Source organism: Saccopteryx bilineata, chromosome 5 (assembly GCF_036850765.1).
Source record: "Saccopteryx bilineata isolate mSacBil1 chromosome 5, mSacBil1_pri_phased_curated, whole genome shotgun sequence".
Classification (NCBI taxonomy): Eukaryota; Metazoa; Chordata; class Mammalia; order Chiroptera; family Emballonuridae; genus Saccopteryx; species Saccopteryx bilineata.
The window spans coordinates 228,587,725-228,606,242 of record NC_089494.1 but is presented as its reverse complement, the minus strand read 5'-3'; the positions used below and the strand labels follow the sequence as shown (position 1 = coordinate 228,606,242).

The following is an 18,518-nucleotide window of genomic DNA, read 5'->3' as shown; positions in this document are numbered from 1 at the left end:
ATTTTAAAGTAAAAATCAAAACGGGAACAAATACAATATTTAAAATAAAGAACAAGTAAATTTAAATCAACAAACTGACCAGTATTTCAATGGGAACTACGGGCCTACTTTTGGCTAATGAGATGGTCAATGTCCAGTTCCATATTTGTCACTGCTAGCCGTAACAAGTGATATGACGCGCTTCCGGAGCCGTGACGCGTGTGTCCTGCATCACCGGAAGTAGTACTGTACATGAGCGAGCCCGCCACATACAGTACTCCAGGAGCACAGGATGCGTCCTGTGCTCCTTTCACTGACCACCAATGAAAGAGGTGCCCCTTCCAGAAGTGCGATGGGGGCTGAATAAATGGCCTCAGGGGGCTGCATGCAGCCCGCGGGCGGTAGTTTGGGGACCCCTGGGATAGAGCATCAGACTGGGATGCGGAAGACCCAGGTTTGAGACCCTGAGGTCACCAGCTTGAGCACAGGCTCATCTGGTTTGAGCAAAGCTCACCAGCTTGGATCCAAGGTCGCTGGCTCCAGCAAGGGGTTACTCAGTCTGCTGTAGCCCCACGGTCAAGGCATATGTGAGAAAGCAATCAATGAACTAAGGTGTTGCAACAAAAAAATAATGATTGATGCTTCTCATCTCTCTTCATGCCTGTCTGTCTGTCCCTATCTACCCCTTTCTCTGATTCTTTCTCTGTCTCTGTAAAAAAAAAAAAAAAAAAAAAAAAAATGTCCTTTCAAAAATGCATGATCCTTTTGTATCAATCTATAGCTACCAGAAAATATATCTGTGTGACTAGTCTGGATTATAAAGGTATTAGAGTGTCTTTAACAGTGAAGAAATCATGACCATGTGTTAAAAAAAAAAAACTAAATAAAAATCCAGGCTAAAACATTAATTCCAGGATAAACAATTGCACACAAGCTTTATCATGTTCAAATTAATAAGAGAACAATTTCCTACTGATATATAATCAGTTTCATCTCTTTCCAAGGAATGATCTAGTTTATCATTTCTTCCTTTAATGTACCCTCATTTAGCACTGCAACTGACCCATGAAATCTCTTTAAAATGAACCAAAACCTAACATACAAGCTGTTAGCCATGATATAAAATAATTGAGAGTAATTAAACTTCATCACAGTGCAGACAACTATCTTCTTATTCCTTCTTTCTGCTAGCTCATTAATAATAACACCAAAATGAACACAAACATTAATAATTTCCTCCCAGCAAACAATAAGGCATAGGAGAGACTTTTTCATATGGACTCCTAATGCATAAAACAGATTAACTCCATACCTCAATATGAGGACTTTAAATCACTAACACCGTTAGATTTCTGAAAAACCAAACAAACATCCCTCTGTGCACATTTTTTTAATGCTGAAGGATAAATTTTGAGTTCCTGTAAGTTACTTCCATGACCCATTCCAAAGGCCAGCACTTGATTCACCAGGAAACTCTACTCTAGCCTGGATTACATCTGTGTGTTTTGGCTTGCATTCAAGACTTGGAAAGTTAAGGATTAGTTCATGTGTCAAAAAAGTTGAAGATAAAGAGTTAGAGACAGTTTTATAGAAGTTCTTAGAAGCAAACTCATCTGTTCATTTTACCCTTCTGTCATTCTGCTCCATGAAGAAGGGTCATTTCAAAATCATCATAATGTATTATTCCTAGTGATTCTAGAGTCTCTTCACTCTGTTCACCATGGGTGACTGACATCAGTATATCTATACTCACAATATGTGTGAAGTTCCAAAGATACTAAGTTGGGAAAACTTGATTTGTCAGAAGGATTACAGTCTTGTTTTATTCTTCACTAGTTTTTGGTTGGTTTTGGATCAGGTAAAATATAAATTTATGATGTTCCCGTTATTGACCATCTTAATGCCTAACTATTTTGCTAAGGTATTTTGTATCATCTCCTTTGGTACCTTAAAAATGTGTAAAAACAGTGTGAAGTGTTTTTGGGGATACAACTCTGAGGAGAGAATAATATACAATAGTTAATTCATTAAGAGGAGATTTAAGGATTGTAATCTGGGGGGGTAGAAAAAAGAATTTATTTTGAAGTTGCATTTGCACAGCAAACACTATTTTTGTTTATCATGAGGATGAGGTAGAGTTTCTCATAAAGCTATATTAATCAATGTAAAGTATTTTCAATGTTGTAAGATAATTACTCTTCTGAGTGTGCCATGTGGCAAAAGGATCTCAGTGGACTAATAAAAGAAGGGAGCTTTATGTTGTTGTTTCATTTCTATGCTCCATGAAACCCAAAAATCTGGGAACCACTTCTTGAGGCTCCAGACCTAAGGAATAGAGTAAAAAAAGAATCTTTATGTTTTCTTCTAAATTTTTGCAGGCAAAATTACCCTATCAGTAAAAAAGACAGGAACTCAAAAACCCCAAATGAAGGGAAAACTAGTACACATCTAGAATGTCCTGCATAGAGAACAGTATCATAGTAAGGAACTTCCCAAACAACTGCTTCACACTCCCCCGCCTGGCCTGGAAGCACACTGCATCCTGACACATGGCATCAATCCTGTTTTGAACTGTATCTGGGATTTGTTGTGCGGGTATGGTAAGACACGCACAAATGAAAATGACTGTCTCAAAGAGAGTAGTTTTTATACTCACAGGTCCCTAAAAAGGAGGAGGCCTGGCTCACCACACAGGGCATCATGAGGAAGAACCAGGGTTGGTCAGGAGGCAGAGGAAGTGAGGGGAAAACGTGGGCATGAGTCTTTATTGTGGTTTTCATAAGAATGAGAGCAAGGCAGGGTAAGCAGGCTAAGCAGGCTTAGCATAGGCTAGTTTATAATTGTAGTGTTCTGAAGGCACTGTACAAGGCAATGGACTCATCTCTACCTCATTTGAGTCTCACACTCCTAAGCGGCAGCATTGCTATAACCCACATTGTCAGTTGAGGAGACTGAGGTTCAGAGAGCATAACAAACAGTAACACTTCAGTATCAAAACTATATATCAAGAGTATTATTGTTTAAGCTAGTCCAGTTCCATTCAGAAAACTATAGCTACATAACTGCTAATTCTCCCCCAAATCAATCCTGAACGAACTAGAGAAAGAAACACCAAGGTCATAAAAAGCCTAGGAGAAAATAGTAAACCATGATGAAGCTGAGTTTATGCAAAGTATACTAGAATGATTCAGTATTTGAGTATCTATCGATGCAATTCACCACATTAACAGATGAGAAGAAAGAAACCATATGATCTTAATAGAGTCAGAAAAGACACTGGACAGATTTCAACACCCACTATGATTTCAAAAAAACAATAAAATAAATCAATCCTTGGTAAATTAGGAACAGAAGAGAAACTTCCTTAACCTGATAAAGATTACAATGAACATAATTCTAAGTGGGAAAACATTAGAAATATTCCCTTTAAACTCGGAAATAAGACAAGGATAGACACCATCACCACTCCTATTCAACACCACATGCAACAAGACAAGAAAGAGAAAGTATCTTGTCATTCCTAGAAGATATGGGGTCTTGCTATCAGTTTTGTCAGGGACAAAAGAAACAAACAAACAGAAACAGATCCAGAGGTATAAAGAATAAGCTGATAGCTGCCAAAGGGTAGAGGTTAGGGGCTAAGGGGATGGGAATTAAAGGAAATTCTAAATTCACCAAAAGTGAGACTAAGAGACATTGATGAGAGTGTGGTGGTTACGGGGGGAGGGGGGAGAGGGAAAGGGAAAGGGGAGGGGGAGGGGCACAAAGAAAACTAGATAGAAGGTGACAGAGGACAATCTGACTTTGGGTGATGGGTATGCAACATAATTGAACAACAAGATAACCTGGACATGTTATCTTTGAATATATGTATCCTGATTTATTGATGTCACCCCATTAAAAAAATAAAATTATAATAAAAAAAAAGAGTCAGCCCAGTCATTTAGTTTGTTTATACACACCCAAGGGCTAGTAGATGCTCAATAGTGTTCATGGGGCTATAGCAGCATATGCACTTAACAACAGAGCTAATAAATATGAGAAGAAAAATCTGATAGAACTGAAAGGAAAAAAAGACAAATTCACAATTATAATTAGAGATTTCATCACCCTTATCCCAATATTTGATAGAATACTAGGCCAAATCAACAAGAATACATAAGAACTCAACAACACCATCAACTGACAGGATATAATCAACACTTATAGAACACTCGACCCAACAAAAGCATTATACACATTCTTTTCAAGTGCCTGTGGAACACATATCAAGATAGACCATATTCTGGGCCATAAAAAAAAAAACCTCAACAAATTTAAAGTAATTGAAATCATATGGAGTGTATTTCCTAATGACAATGGAAACAAACTAAAAAATAAGTAACAGAAATATAACATGAAAAATCTCCATTTGAAAACTAAACAACACACTTCTAAATAATGCATCAAACAAAAAGTCTCAGTGAAGATCATAAAATAAATTTTAAAAATCAAAATAAAAGTGCAACATATCAAACCTGTAAAATATACCTAAAGTAGTGCTGAGAGAAAATTTTATAGTACTAAATGCAAACATTTAATATCTTTATAAAAGGAAAAAATTTCAAGCCAACAGTGTGAGCTCACACCTAAACAACCTAGAAAAAGAAGAGCACAATAAACTAAAAAAAAGCAGAAGGAAGGAAGGAATAAAGATAAAAGCAGAAATCAATGAAATTATAAACAAAAAATACAAAAAAAATCATTGAAACATAAAACTGTTTCCTAAGGAAAAATAATCAATAAATTGACAAACTTCTAGCAAGACTGAAAAAAAAAACACACAAAAAAAGTATCAACATTAGGAAGTTAAATTTATAATTTAAAACACCCCAAATAGAGCCTGACTAGGTGGCAGCACAATGGATAGAACATCTACTGAGATGCGGAGGACCCAGGTTCCAAACCTCACGGTCGCCGACTTGAATGCAGGCTCACCAGCTTGAGCATGGGATCATAGACATGACCCCATGGTCTCTGGCTTGAGCTCAACGTCACTGGCTTGGAAAAGGGGTCACGGGTCACTGGCTTGGCTGGAGCACCCCCCCCATCAATGCGCATATGAGAAACCAATCAATGAACATCTAAAGTGACCCAACTACAAGTTAATGCTTCTCATCTCTCGCTCTTCCTGTCCGACTCTCTGGCTGTCTCTCTCTCTCCCTTGCTAAAAAAATAATAAATAAATACATAAATAAATAAATACACAAATAAGTAAATAAAACATCCCAAATAAAAATCTCCAGTTTCAGGTGGTTTCACTACAGAATTCTACCAGATTTAAGAAAAATTAATACAATTTATATACATCCTTTTCCAGATAATAAGAGGAGAGACTACTTCTCAATCCATTTTATGAAACTAGTATTACCATGACACAAAAAACGAAAGACAGCACACAAAATAAGAAAACTACAAACTAGAATCCTTCATGAATATGGATGCAAAAATCTTTAACAAAATATTAGCAAATAGAACACAATACATAAAATATTAGCAAATAGAATTTAACAATACAAATTGTACACATAACCAAGTGGAGTTTACTCAGAAATACAATGCTGGTTTAATATTTAAAAATCCATCACTGTAATCTACCATGTTAACAAGGTAAAATTATTTTTAAAATCACATGATCATATCCATTGATGCAGAAAAGGCTTTAACAAAATGTAACACCCATTTATGATAAAAAAAAAAAAACTCTTAGAGAAACAGAACTAGAGGGACAATTCCTTAATAAATAAAAAGCATCTTAGCCCTGGCCGGTATTTCATTTGGTTACAGCATTGTCCTGATACAGCGGTCAGGGCACATAGAAGGATCAACCAATGAATGCATAAGTAAGTGGAACAATAAATCAATGTTTTCCTCTCTCTCTCTTTCTTATTCCTCTATCTCCAAATCAGTGAATTTAAAAAATTTAATAAATAAAAAGCTTATTAAAAAATAAATCTACAGCTCGCATTATACTTAATAGCAAAAGACTGAATGTCTTCCCCCTAAGACTGTGAATAAAGCTAGGATATCTGTTCTTACCATTCTCATTCAATATAATACTGGAAGTTCTAGCCAGGGCAATAACTAAAATGGAAGTAAAAGACATACAGGTCATAAGTAAATAAATAAAACTGACGCTATTTTTACATGTCATAATTATCTTCCTAAAAAAGTCCAAGGAATCTAACAAGCAAAATCCTAAAACAAGTAAGTAATTCAGCAATGTTGCAGTATACAAAATAAACATACAAAAATCAATTGTATTTCTATACACTGTCAATGAACATGTGGACATAGATAATGAAAATGAGAGCCTGACCTGTGGTGGCAAAGTGGATAAAGCATCAACCTGGAATGCTGAGGTCGCTCGTTCAAAACCCCAGGTTTGCCCAGTCAAGGAACATGCAAGAATCAACTATAAGTTGATGCTTCCTGCTCCTCCCTATCCACTTCTCTCTCTCTCCCTAAAAATCAATAAATAAATTCTTCTTAAAAAATAAAATAAAATTACAGTAACATTTATAATCACACAAAAATGAAATACTAAATGTATAAATTTAACAAAACATGTACAGGATATATATGCTGAAAGGTACAAAACATTGATTTAAAAAATCAACAATGGCCTGACCAAGTGGTGGTGCAGTGGATAGAGCATTGACCCAGGTGGTGCAGTGGATAGAGCACTTAGGGCCCAGATTCAAAACCTCAAGGTTGCTGGCTTGAGTGTGGGCTCATCTGGCTTGAGCACAGGTTCACCAGCTTGAGCATGGGATCATAGACATGACCCCACAGTCACTGGCTTGAAGTCCAAGATCACTGGCTTGAGCAAGGCATCACTGGCTCAGCTGGAGCCCTCTAGTCAAGGCACATATGAGAAAGCCATCAATGAACAACTAAGGTGCCACAACTACTAGTTGATGCTTCTCATCTCTCTCCCTTCCTGCCTGTCCCTGTCTGTCTGTCTGTCTCTTTCACTAAAAAAAAAAAAAATCAACAGTAATTTAAATAAATAGACATATATCAAGATATATCAAGTTAGTTTGTGGGTATAAGACTCACAGTAAAGATGTCAGTTTACTTCAAATTGATAAGTGTAATGCAATTTTTATCAAAATCCCAGCAATACTTTTTATGGGCATAGATAAGATTGTTCTAAATTTTACATATAAAGGCAAATGAGCTATATTTAAAAAAAAATGTGAAAAAGAAGTTAAAATGAAAGGATCAGTCTACCTGACTTTGATACTTATTATATAGCTGTAGTAGTCAAGACTATATAGTACTAATACATGGAAGACATACAAATCAGTGGAACAGAATATCGAACCCAGTAACATGTCCAAAGGAATATGTTTCACTGATTTTTGTCAAGGGTGCTAAAGTGATTCAATGGAGGAAAAATAAGTGGAGCAATTGCACATGCATAGGCAAAAGAAACAAAGGACTTCAGTATGTCTTATGTCTTAAACCTGTTAAAGAAATTAACTGAGAATGAACCACCAACTTAAATGTAGAACATTAAATAATAAAACTTTCAGAGAGAAAATCATAGAAAAAAACTTTATAATCAAGGGCTAGGCAGATAGAGCTCTTAAACGATTCATAAAAAGAAAAATCGATGATTGAACTTCATCATAATTAAAAAACTTTTATTTTGTGCAAAGACCCTGTTAAGATGAAAAGATAAGCTACAGATTAGAAGAAAATATCTGCAAATCACTTATCTGACAAAGGCTTGTATAAACTCAACAATAAAAAAATTCTAATTAGTAAATGGGCAAAAGGCATGAAGAGACATTTTATCTAAGAGGATATTCAGGTGGAAAATAAGTACAGGTAAAGATGTTCAACATCATTAGCCATTAGAGAAACACAAATTAATGGCATATTTTATCTTTGAACTAGTCGTTTCCCTGGGCTGGAATGTTCCAGCTCCTGACTCGGCTTCACTAAGGTCTTTGAAAGACGTCTCCTCAGAAAGGCTTTTTCTACCTCCTCCATAGACATCCTCATCACCCCAAATCCCTCATCACTCTTGATTCCCTTACTCTTTTATTTGCTTCATATCCCTTATCCCCAGCTGACATAATATATTCATGTGTTTATCTGTTTTCTTGTCTGTCTCCCCTATTAGGGTAAATTCCATGAGAGCAAAGAGCTTGTCTTCAAGTGCCTGGTACAGAGTAGTCAATTTATATATATTTTGGATAAATTATAACACACATTTACAGGCTCAAAGGATTTACTTTCAGGACATTTACCCAAATAGACTTCCAGGATTTCATACTTCCCCTTCCTTGGACTCCCCCAAAACCTTCTTTTAATGCTAAAACCATCACTTTGTTAGTTCTTTCTGTATCCTCCTTCCAGATCTGCTAAAAGGACACTTACCACCCTCTGTTGATCCCAGGTACCCCAATTATCCTATAGTGATACTATTATTAGATGGCAAAGTAAAAGGGAAGAAAAGTAAAAGAAAGGAAAAGGGCCCTCAGGCAAGAATACCAGCAAGTATTAGAAGAGAGAAGCTGTAGTCAGAGCTGTGGGACGTATTTGTTGTGCTGTTCAACACATTTGGTCTATATTACATAGAATTCGGCCCTGGCCAGATAGCTCAGTTGGTTAGAGCATCATTCTGATGCACAGAAGTTGCCAGTTTTGATCCCTGGTTAGGGAACATTCAGGGGACAGACTGATGTTTCTGTCTCTCTCACTCTCCCTTACCTTCTCTCTAAAATCAGCATATTTAAAAAAAAAAGATTCAGGAGCACCCCAATAAAAGCTGTGGTTGTTGTCGGCCTGACCTGTGGTGGCGCAGTGGATAAAGCATCGACCTGGAAATGCTGAGGTCGCCAGTTTGAAACCCTGGGCTTGCCTGGTCAAGGCACATATGGGAGTTGATGCTTCCAGCTCCTCCCCCCTCGCTCTCTCTGTCTCTCTCTCCTCTCTCTCCCTCTCTGTCTCTCTCTCCTCTCTAAAGGTGAATAAATAAAAAAAATAAAAAGTTGTGGTTGTTTAACTCACCAGGAGTTAAATTTTTGGACTTGTTGACTTTTGCTTAGGCAATAAACATCAACCTAATTAAAAACTTGTCACTCAAATGTAATTAGTCTTTCCATTTCTTCTTTTTCCATTTAGCTAACTTCAGAGGGTTTTTGGCTTTGTTTAAATAAAGGAGCCATAGTTTCCATTTAAATTATGGATCCCAAAGCCACAATGACCCAGAGTTCAGTCTTCTTATAACACAGACCACAAACCATTTAAAATTTTTCAATGTGAAAAAGATTCTGGGGTTGCCTGCACATTCCTGAACTAACACCATGATAGAGCTGCAATACATGAACAATTATAGAACAAGCATTTCTACCTTTAACAAAAACTTATTTCTTAACATGCATTTTAATATTTTGAAAACTATTAACTATGAAACATAATTTTTTATTAAGAAATATAACTGAAATGTCTATGGCATATTGAATTATTTAATTATTTCTTAGTGGACACTTATCCCCTCATTTTCAGAAAAGAACCCTGCTTTATTTCTCCCCACAAATTACTCATTAATTCTGTTTTCCAAACCTGTAACTGAGACCAGATGATTTTTAGAAAGCCTCAAAAAAGTTAAATATAGCAAGCTGTATGCTTAGAAGAGGTAGGCCTTTCTTCTACTCAGTTTGCAATTTTTACTTGAAAAGTAAAAAAAAAAAAAAAAAGCCAATTTTTTCAGGGAGGTCCAAGTGGGGAGGAAGAGATGCCCACAGCCAGTACCAACGGCAAGGTCATTCATAACACTGTTGTGATGACACACCCCCTTGTGTGCTAGCTCTCCGACTCAAAGTCAACACAAAATATCCAAGTCACTTAATGTTCCCATCCAAGTTCAGTAATACTATTTGTGGGGAAACTTAAAATCAAAGTAATACCTCTAGTTCTGCTCAAAACAAAAATTACCTTTCTTCCCTCTGAAAATGTTATTGTCTTTTTAATAGTGATATTGAACTGGTATTTGGAAACCAAAAACAGAATAGAAAATGTCATCATTATTTAGAGATGATTTAAGAATTTTTGACTTGGAGTTCCAGTTAATGGTTTAATATACTCCATTATCAGGTTACTTCACAGTATGAAGGTTAACAAAAATGGGGTTATAAGTGTTTAGATTGAACCACTGCTGCATTTGTCTCTTATCTATAAGATCTACTCTGTTACTACAGAGTTATTGCTCTATAGTCTAGGAAAAAAACATTCCCACTTCTAACATAAAAACTAACAAGAGCCTGACAGGTGGTAGTGTAGTAAACAGAGCATAGACCTGGGATGCTGAGGTCCCAGGTTCGAAACCCCGAGATCAGCAGCTTGAGTTTGGGATTGCCGGGTTGAGCATGGGCTCATCGAAATAATCGCAAGGTTGCCGGTTTGAGGCCAAAGGTTGCTGGCTTGAGCTGAAAGGATGCTGGCTTGAAGCCCAAGGTTGCTGGCTTGAACAGAGAGGCCACTGGCTCAGATGGAGGCCTCTGGTCCAGGCACATATGAGAAGCAATCAATGAACAACAACTAAAGTGACGAGTTGATGCTTCTCATCTCTCTCCCTTCCAGTCTGTCTGTTTGTCTGTCTGTCTGTCTCTCTCTCTCTTGTTTTTATATAAATCAGGGCCCCCACCATTTATAATTTAATTGGTTAACTTATACATTCATTCAACTAAGCATGAGTCAGAGAGTTGGTATGGTATAATAGAAACGTGTCTTGGAATTAAAAACAATATTTTATAAACCAAGTTCATAGATACAAATAATAGGTTGGTGGTTGCCAGGAGTGGCGTGGGGTAGGGGTGATGGGAGAAAGAAGTCAAAAAGTACAAATTTTCCCATAAAATAAATGTCACAGGAATGTAATGTACAACATGGCAACTATAGTTAATAATAGTGTGTTACATATTTGAAAGTTGCTGAACAGTAAAAAACTTTCAGCTCTCATCACAAGGAAAAATATTTGTAACTATGTATGGTGAGGGATGTTACCTAGACTTGGGTGATCATTTTGCTATATATACAATATTAAATCATCATGTTGTATACCTGAAACTAATATAATTTTTATATTATACCTCAATAAAAAATAGCAAAAAAGAGTGGGGATTTTTTTGGTTTGTTTGTTTGTTTTTAAGTGAGAGGAGAAGAGATAATGAGACAGACTCCTGCATGCCTCCCAATGGGGATCTACCCAGCAACCCCTGCCTGGGTCAGTGCTCTAATCAACTGAGCTATTTTTAGTACCTGAGGCTGATGCTCTTGGACCAACTGAGCTATCCTCAACACCTGGGGCTGATGCTGGAACCAATCAAGCCACTGGCTACAGGGGAAGAGGTGGAGAAGCAGGAGCAGGAAGGGGAGAGAAGCAGATAGATGGTCACTTCTCCTGTGTGCCCTGACCGGGAATTGAACCTGGGACATCCATATGCCTGGCCAACGCTCTATCCACTGAGCCACCCGCCAGGGCACAAAAAAAAAGTTTTAAACCTGATTCAATCTCTTAGGGAAAGTTTGGCTTAGGGCAGGTTTACTTAAGTCTCTTTCAACTTCTATAAAAACAAATAAAGAATAAGATCGACCTTGTAGAGTTGTTTTACAGAATTACGTCAAATATGCATTTTAAAACACTAGCATAATATCTGACAAAATTCAGGCATTCAGTGTTACCATCCTTCCTTCTCACTGACCTAGACAATGAGGTGCATTTGAGGAAAAGTACATACAAAATTCCTATACTGCAGAAAGTTAATGAGAAAAAATAAGATATATAAATATGTGTGTGTATACATTATGAAAACTCTTATAAAACTTTAGTGCTAAAATGAAGTCCATAAGCCTTTTCATCATTTTATATAATCATTTTAATACTTGGCCTCAAATGTAATAAGATTTAATCATTTATTCATTTTTTTATTCAGTTTACTAGCATTTATTAAGAGTTCCAAGGAATTTACAAGCTACTAGGGGAGACAGACATGTAACAAATTATTACAATGTAATGCTTTGGCATTTGGATAGAAATGTTAGAGGACAGAGGAGTTCATTGGGGAAGGAAGGCAATGTGGTAGAGAAAAGCTGGGTATAGGTTCCAAGGAGACAGCACCTTTCTTCCTGGGGGCACAGAAACCTACCTTAGGCTGGCTTAAGAAGGAAGTAGTGTTTTTTATTTAAATCTAACTTCTGTTTATTTTTAATAGGAAATACATTCACCTGATTGGGAAGCCAATCCATACAAACTGACATCACCCACCTCGCTCCATTTTCACTCGTTTTACTAATCTCTCAGTGTGCCCCCTGCCACCCAGCGGCCCTCTACAGAGGAGGCCACTGTCATCAGTTCCTTGTATATTTTCCTGGTATATTTAATGCAAATGTGAATATATACCTCCCCTCTTTACAAACAGGCATACTACACCTTGCTCTTTTCACTTGAAGTATGTCATTGAGCTCATTGCTGATCAGTATATGAGCATTTTCTTCATTCATCATTCTATTTTAATAGCTGAATATTATTCCATCAGATGAATGTACCACAGTTTAGTGAGCTGAAAAGACAGTCAAGTTATTTCCCATCTTGCTATTACAAATACCATAGTGATTAATAAAGGTAATATATCATTCCACATGTATGCAAAATACATTTATAAAATAAAATCCTAAGGTAGGATTGCTGGGTCAGTTTTGCTATATTTTGCTAACCCAACAAGAGCGTCTGAATATTCAATAATGAGAACCTGTCCATGCCCAAACGAACCTCTCCGATGCTCTGGCTTGGCTTCACCCTCTCTGTATCAGTCCAGCAACCTCACTACACTCCCAGATCCTGCCTGGAGACGTCTATCACCATGCTTCCCTTCAACAAGTATCTCCTGAGTGCCAACTACTATTCTAGGCACTGGGGACATGGCAGTGAATAAAACGAATAATCCTTCCTCTCATGGGACTCTCTAGAGGGCAATTCTCTCCATTGCTTTCTAGGAGAGGAGAGACAAGTCTACAAAATAAGTACACTAAAAGTAGTAAGTGCCAAGTAAAAAAACAATAAAATAGGGAGAAAAATAAGTGCTAAGATGGACTGGAAAGGACTAACCAAGAAGGAAATGTGGGGCAAATATGTATCTGTGGGAAGAACGATCCAGGCAGAAGGAACAGCAAGAGAAGAAGCCCTGTGGCCGGACAGCGAGCGCCCTGTTAGGGGACAAGAAAGGAATGTAGTGTGGCTGTAGAAGAGTGAGTCAGGTAGAGCAAGTAAGAGATGAGGTTAGAGAGGAACCTGAAAACCAGCCAATACTCGGACCCACAGGCCATTGCAAGGTCTTTGGTTTTCACTGTGAGGCATATGGAGAGCCACGGGAGGAGAAGTGGGCCCTGCACAGGCCAGAACCTGCAGTCCCAAGGCGCTGTGTTACATCAAAGACAGGGACAACAAGCACACAGTAAAAGAAGTCAGGGTAAGGGTGCTTAAACTGAAAGGTTAGGGAGAATGGAGACGGGGCAGGGAATGATACCCTCTTCAGCAGAAGGAAAACATAAGAACAGTCAAGTTCTGCCTCCTTCTTGAAGAAAATATTCTACGTAATCCTGGGACCAATGGACAAGGGCTGCAAAGCCATAATGCATTTAAGTTATCAATTCCTCATTTGCATTGGCAGTAATTTCAGTGCCTATAATTATAAACAGCCTTTTATAAGATTCTATTAGGAGTAAATTTTGATTATCAAGGCTGATATCATAGATAGAGACATGCTTTTTAAAGATTATTCCACTGCAGGAACATTATTTATTGCCAAGCACCCATCTGTTTTGCATTTTAGTTCTAACATTTTTATCCTCACACTTATTTCACTGAGAAGTTTCTGGGGAGGGGTGATCTTGGAGGCAGTAGTTGTGCTTGTTATTTTGATAGAAGTACATTATATGCTAGGAAAATTGAATTTATTTCAATATCTCTTTTGTAGAGCAATTAATCAGTATAATTCTTTAAGTCTTCCAAGTAATTGTAAAAAAAATGTAAGGCCCTGGCCGGTTGGCTCAGCGGTAGAGCGTCGGCCTGGCGTGCGGAAGTCCCGGGTTCGATTCCTGCCGGGGCACACAGGAGAGGTGTCCATCTGCTTCTCCACCCTCCCCCTCTTCTTCCTCTCTGTCTCTCTCTTCCCCTCCCGCAGCCAGGGCTCCATTGGAGCAGGGATGGCCCGGGCGCTGGGAATGGCTCCATGGCCTCTGCCTCAGGCACTGGAGTGGCTCTGGTCGCAACAGAGCGACGCCCCGGAGGGACAGAGCATCGCCCCTGGTGGGCATGCCGGGTGGATCCCAGGCGGGCGAATGCGAGAGTCTGTCTGACTGCCTCCCCGTTTCCAGCTTCAGGAAAAAAAAAATGTAATAACTACCATTTTATCCCAGTTATTGCTATTTTCTAAGTAAACTTATTACCATCTTTATTTTTTTATTTATTTGAGTAGCTGGCATACAATATTATTAGTTTCAGGTGTACAGCATAGTGATTCAACATTTATACACCTTACGATGTGATCACCACACTAAATCTAATCACCACTGTTTACCATGCAGCATGCAATGATCACAGTATTATTGATTATACTCCCCTTCCCCCTTTCCACCCATCCCCCAACCCCTTCCTCTCTGGCAACCATCAGTTTTCTCTCTGTTTTAGACCTTTATCTGCTTATAATTTTTTCACCATCTATCTCTATCTTCTGCAACCTGATTTCTGGTCTCACTATTTCACCAAACCTGTTCTCATTAAAGCTTTCCTCTTTATTTGGATCCTTCTAGAACCCATCCCCACCTTTGACATTCACAACTGCACTCTCATACTTGGGTGGCACTCAAAGCTCATATTCCATGACAACACTCACTCACAATCTGAGAGGAAAGGCACCTGCTGAAAACAAAGAGCAGCAGGATGAAAGATATATGAATGAACTTAGCTGTAAGTGCTCAGGGGCAGAGCTGAGTCACATATGGGGCTCAATCAGGAAGAATTTTTATTTTAAATCCAAGAGCCTTAGAAGTCATATAGGTCAACACCTTCATTTATAGACGAAATAATGAGGTACAGAAAATGTATCAGTTAGGATGCCTTTGGTTACAAGTGATAGAAAAATAGCAACTCACTTTGGCTTAAACAATGAGCAACTATCCTCCGCTACATGATAGGTGGACCAGACACAGGATCCCAGTTGCTGCTCTTCTCTGTGCCTCCTTTGGCCACTCCACCTTCCAGCTGTTAGCTTCAACTTCTGGATATGAGCAAGATGGCCACAACAACTTCAGGACTTACATCAGAGTCCTGGCAGTTGAGGGAGGAGGATAAGGGGAAAGGGAAAGTATGTCTTTTTCTTGAACCTCTTTTTTTGAGAAGCAGAGAAATCTGACCAAGAAAACTGAAGACTGTCTCTTATACTTCCCTTTTCTAAAGCAAACAGTGGAAAGAGGAATGGGATTCCAAGACTGGGACTAAGGTTGGGGTAAAATGAGGGCTGAGGAATCAAGGTTATTTCATAGGCCAGGTTCAAAATGCTACTTGTAGATCTGAGCAATATCTTGATTCTTACATTTGCCCTACTACAGTTCTCAGAATTCTCTTGCTTTTTCTGCTCATTCATGGTGGATTCCACTCTTCTGTCTTTTTGCCAACTTCTCTGGGGAGGTCATGTGTTCTCTTTGTAATTATGTTAGACTTTTGTGGAAGTGGCATAGGATAACAGTAAGCACTGACTTTATAATTTTTTAAAATCAATTTTTAGGGAGAAGGGAGATTTGTAATTCTACTTTTTAATTCATTTATTGGTTGATTCATGTATGTGCCCTGACCAGGGATCCAACCCACAACCTTGACACTCTAACCAACTGAGCAACTGGGCCAGGCCAATAGGCATAGACTTTAAAGCCAGACTGCCTCGGTTCAAATATGGGCCCTGCACCATTTCTGGGTGTCACCTCAGGTACATTATTTAATCTCCTTCCTCATTTATAAAAGAGGATGATAATAGAATCCATCTCATAGAGACGGAGAATAAATAAATTATATAAAGTGATTAGAACAATGCCTATTACACAATAAGTCCTCTATGAGTGTGTGCTATTATTATTGAGGGGCTACTCATTCTGCCTTCCTAGCATCCCTTTCCCATTCTTTTGTCAAATGTTTCAGTTTTCCTTTGAAGAACTCTCCACCATGCCATGCGAGCTTGGCACAATTCTCAGACAGTATGAACTGCTCCCAGCCTCCACTGGGAAAAGGGTGGGCACAAGGCCGAAGTCAGGCCTATCTTCCCCTTTCCTCTGAAACCTGAATCTTAAGAATAATGACTTAGATGGAAAACAATTAAAATTCAGTCCTTCGGGTGTCAAGGCCTTGAACAGGCTTTTCCCAGGTTTTTGCCTCCTAGATCCTGGGAACTGTTGTTTTTTTCAAAATCTGATTAAAAGTTCTTCCTTTGATTCCATCAGTATTACCCAAAATTGATTTGTGTTGTTTGTGTAAACACTACATTGAATAAACAGGTCTCACCAATTTAAATCATCAAGTAACTTGATTTTTGTCTCTCATTGTCGCTGTTCAGAAGCCAACTCTTCTCTCGCTACTGCATAGAAGTTAAAACAGTGGCTCTGATGTCAGAAATTCAGGGCTCACAATATAGTTCCACTTCCTGACAGCTTTGTTACTTACTGTCTCCTTGCCTCAGTTTCTTACCTGTAAAATGGAAGAATAACACAACCTACCTCATTGGGTTACTGTAAAGCTTAAATGACTTCCAAAATGTAAAATGACTGAAGTATGCTGGGCACATAGTAAGTCCTAAAAAATGTTAATATATCTGATGGCAATGGTGGTTCGATGAGGTTATCTTTCCTCCTCATAACTGACCATTCTTGTTTCCACACCTACGCTCATGCTCGCCTTCTCTCCTTTCTCAAATCCTTCAATACGTCAACTCAAGTACCGCCACTTCCATAAAGCCACACTGATCTACAAAGACCACATTAACCTGGTACTTTGTAGGACTTACAGAATCTGTAGCAGATATACGAGTCTTGACTTATACTGTTTTTAATTATACCTCTATGTAAATCATAACTATTTCAACAAGAAAAGTGTTCCTTGAAGTAAAAAATGATATTTTATATCCTGTTATGTTCTTCATAGTACTTAACCCAGAGTAAGACTCACAGTAAGTCCTTAATAATTAACTTTTGAATGTCCCTCTGAACTGCTAAATGTATTTCCAATCACAATTAATTCTGGGTTTGTAAAACTACAAGCTCTTAGGCCTATGTTTTCATACATGTACTGCCAAAGTGGACTCATGGCCCATGTTTTTGCTGTGTTTATAAGTTTGCAAAAAAGACAAGCTATAGAACTTTCTGTTTTCTAACCACACTGGTTCATACATACTGAGAATCCAATAAATGTTATTAACTATCTACAAAAAACATTGAAAATTTCAGAAGCTGAAAATTAATTCCTAATATGATAGGAAACTTTAAATGTATCCATTACTTTTAATATTTAAAACTATAGTACTTAAAGGTCTTGCTTTGTATAAAAACTAATAACATGAAGGTAAAGGGAACAGGCACTCAGATACTTGTTCACTTTTTAATATATATATATTTTTTCCCATAGAATTGTTGATGGAGGACAAAGAGAAGGTAACTATTGTATATTTTTACTGTCATGTTTCTGGAGAAAATGTTCTTTTATTTTTTAAACTCTGCATAAAAAAGTATATACATCATCTTTGTTCTTGAATTTCTCTAAGCATGTGAAAAAAATATACACAGAAATACAAACTTTTCCCATTAATTCCCAGAACATACCATTTACATCTACACAGATGGCACTGTTTCATAGCTATATAGGCAGTTTTTTAATCATGTGGAAAAGTCAACTGAGAAAGAGAAATTGAGTAAGACAAGGGACAAATTCATGTAAGGCTGTCTGTGAAACAGAAATGCACAAACTGACTCATTTAACTGATCCTGGGAACAAGTTTATATTATCTCCAAATGACACCTCTATAAAATTCCATACTTGTCAGCTTATTGTTATTTAATGGGTATGGTTATTATAGTTAAGAAAAAAAAATGTTTTTTCTAAATGCTATCTACTATGAATTATTCAGCCTGACCAACCTGTCATTTTTCTTTCACAGAACACTCTAAGAAAGAAAGAAAATGGAAGAAAGAGAAGAATGAAAGGTTAAAAAAATCTACATATCCTACTTGGATTGTGCAAGACAGCCTGGTGCAACTATATTCTGATTCTCCTCTTCATTCTGCAGTGAGGTGAGCTCTACCATGTTAACCATCACATCATTGGTGTGGCCAGGAAGCTGCGGAAGCACTGAAATGATCTTCTCTACCAGGTTGTCTCCATGATGTCCAACTGCTCCTGTTTAAGCAGATAGATAATAAGAACTCACAAAAAGGGAGAAAGGGAG

The 18,518-nt window shown here is 37.8% G+C and overlaps 1 protein-coding gene across 1 annotated transcript in view; it reads right to left on the bottom strand.

The window, feature by feature from the left end:
- The window catches only part of SCFD2 (sec1 family domain containing 2), a 394,551-nt gene that overhangs the window by 372,871 nt on the left and 3,162 nt on the right, over positions 1-18,518 (bottom strand). Inside the window, exon 2 of the mRNA XM_066280835.1 lies at positions 18,301-18,469. Within this exon, the coding sequence (XP_066136932.1) occupies positions 18,301-18,469 (169 nt within the window). The remainder of the gene's footprint in view (positions 1-18,300; positions 18,470-18,518) is intronic.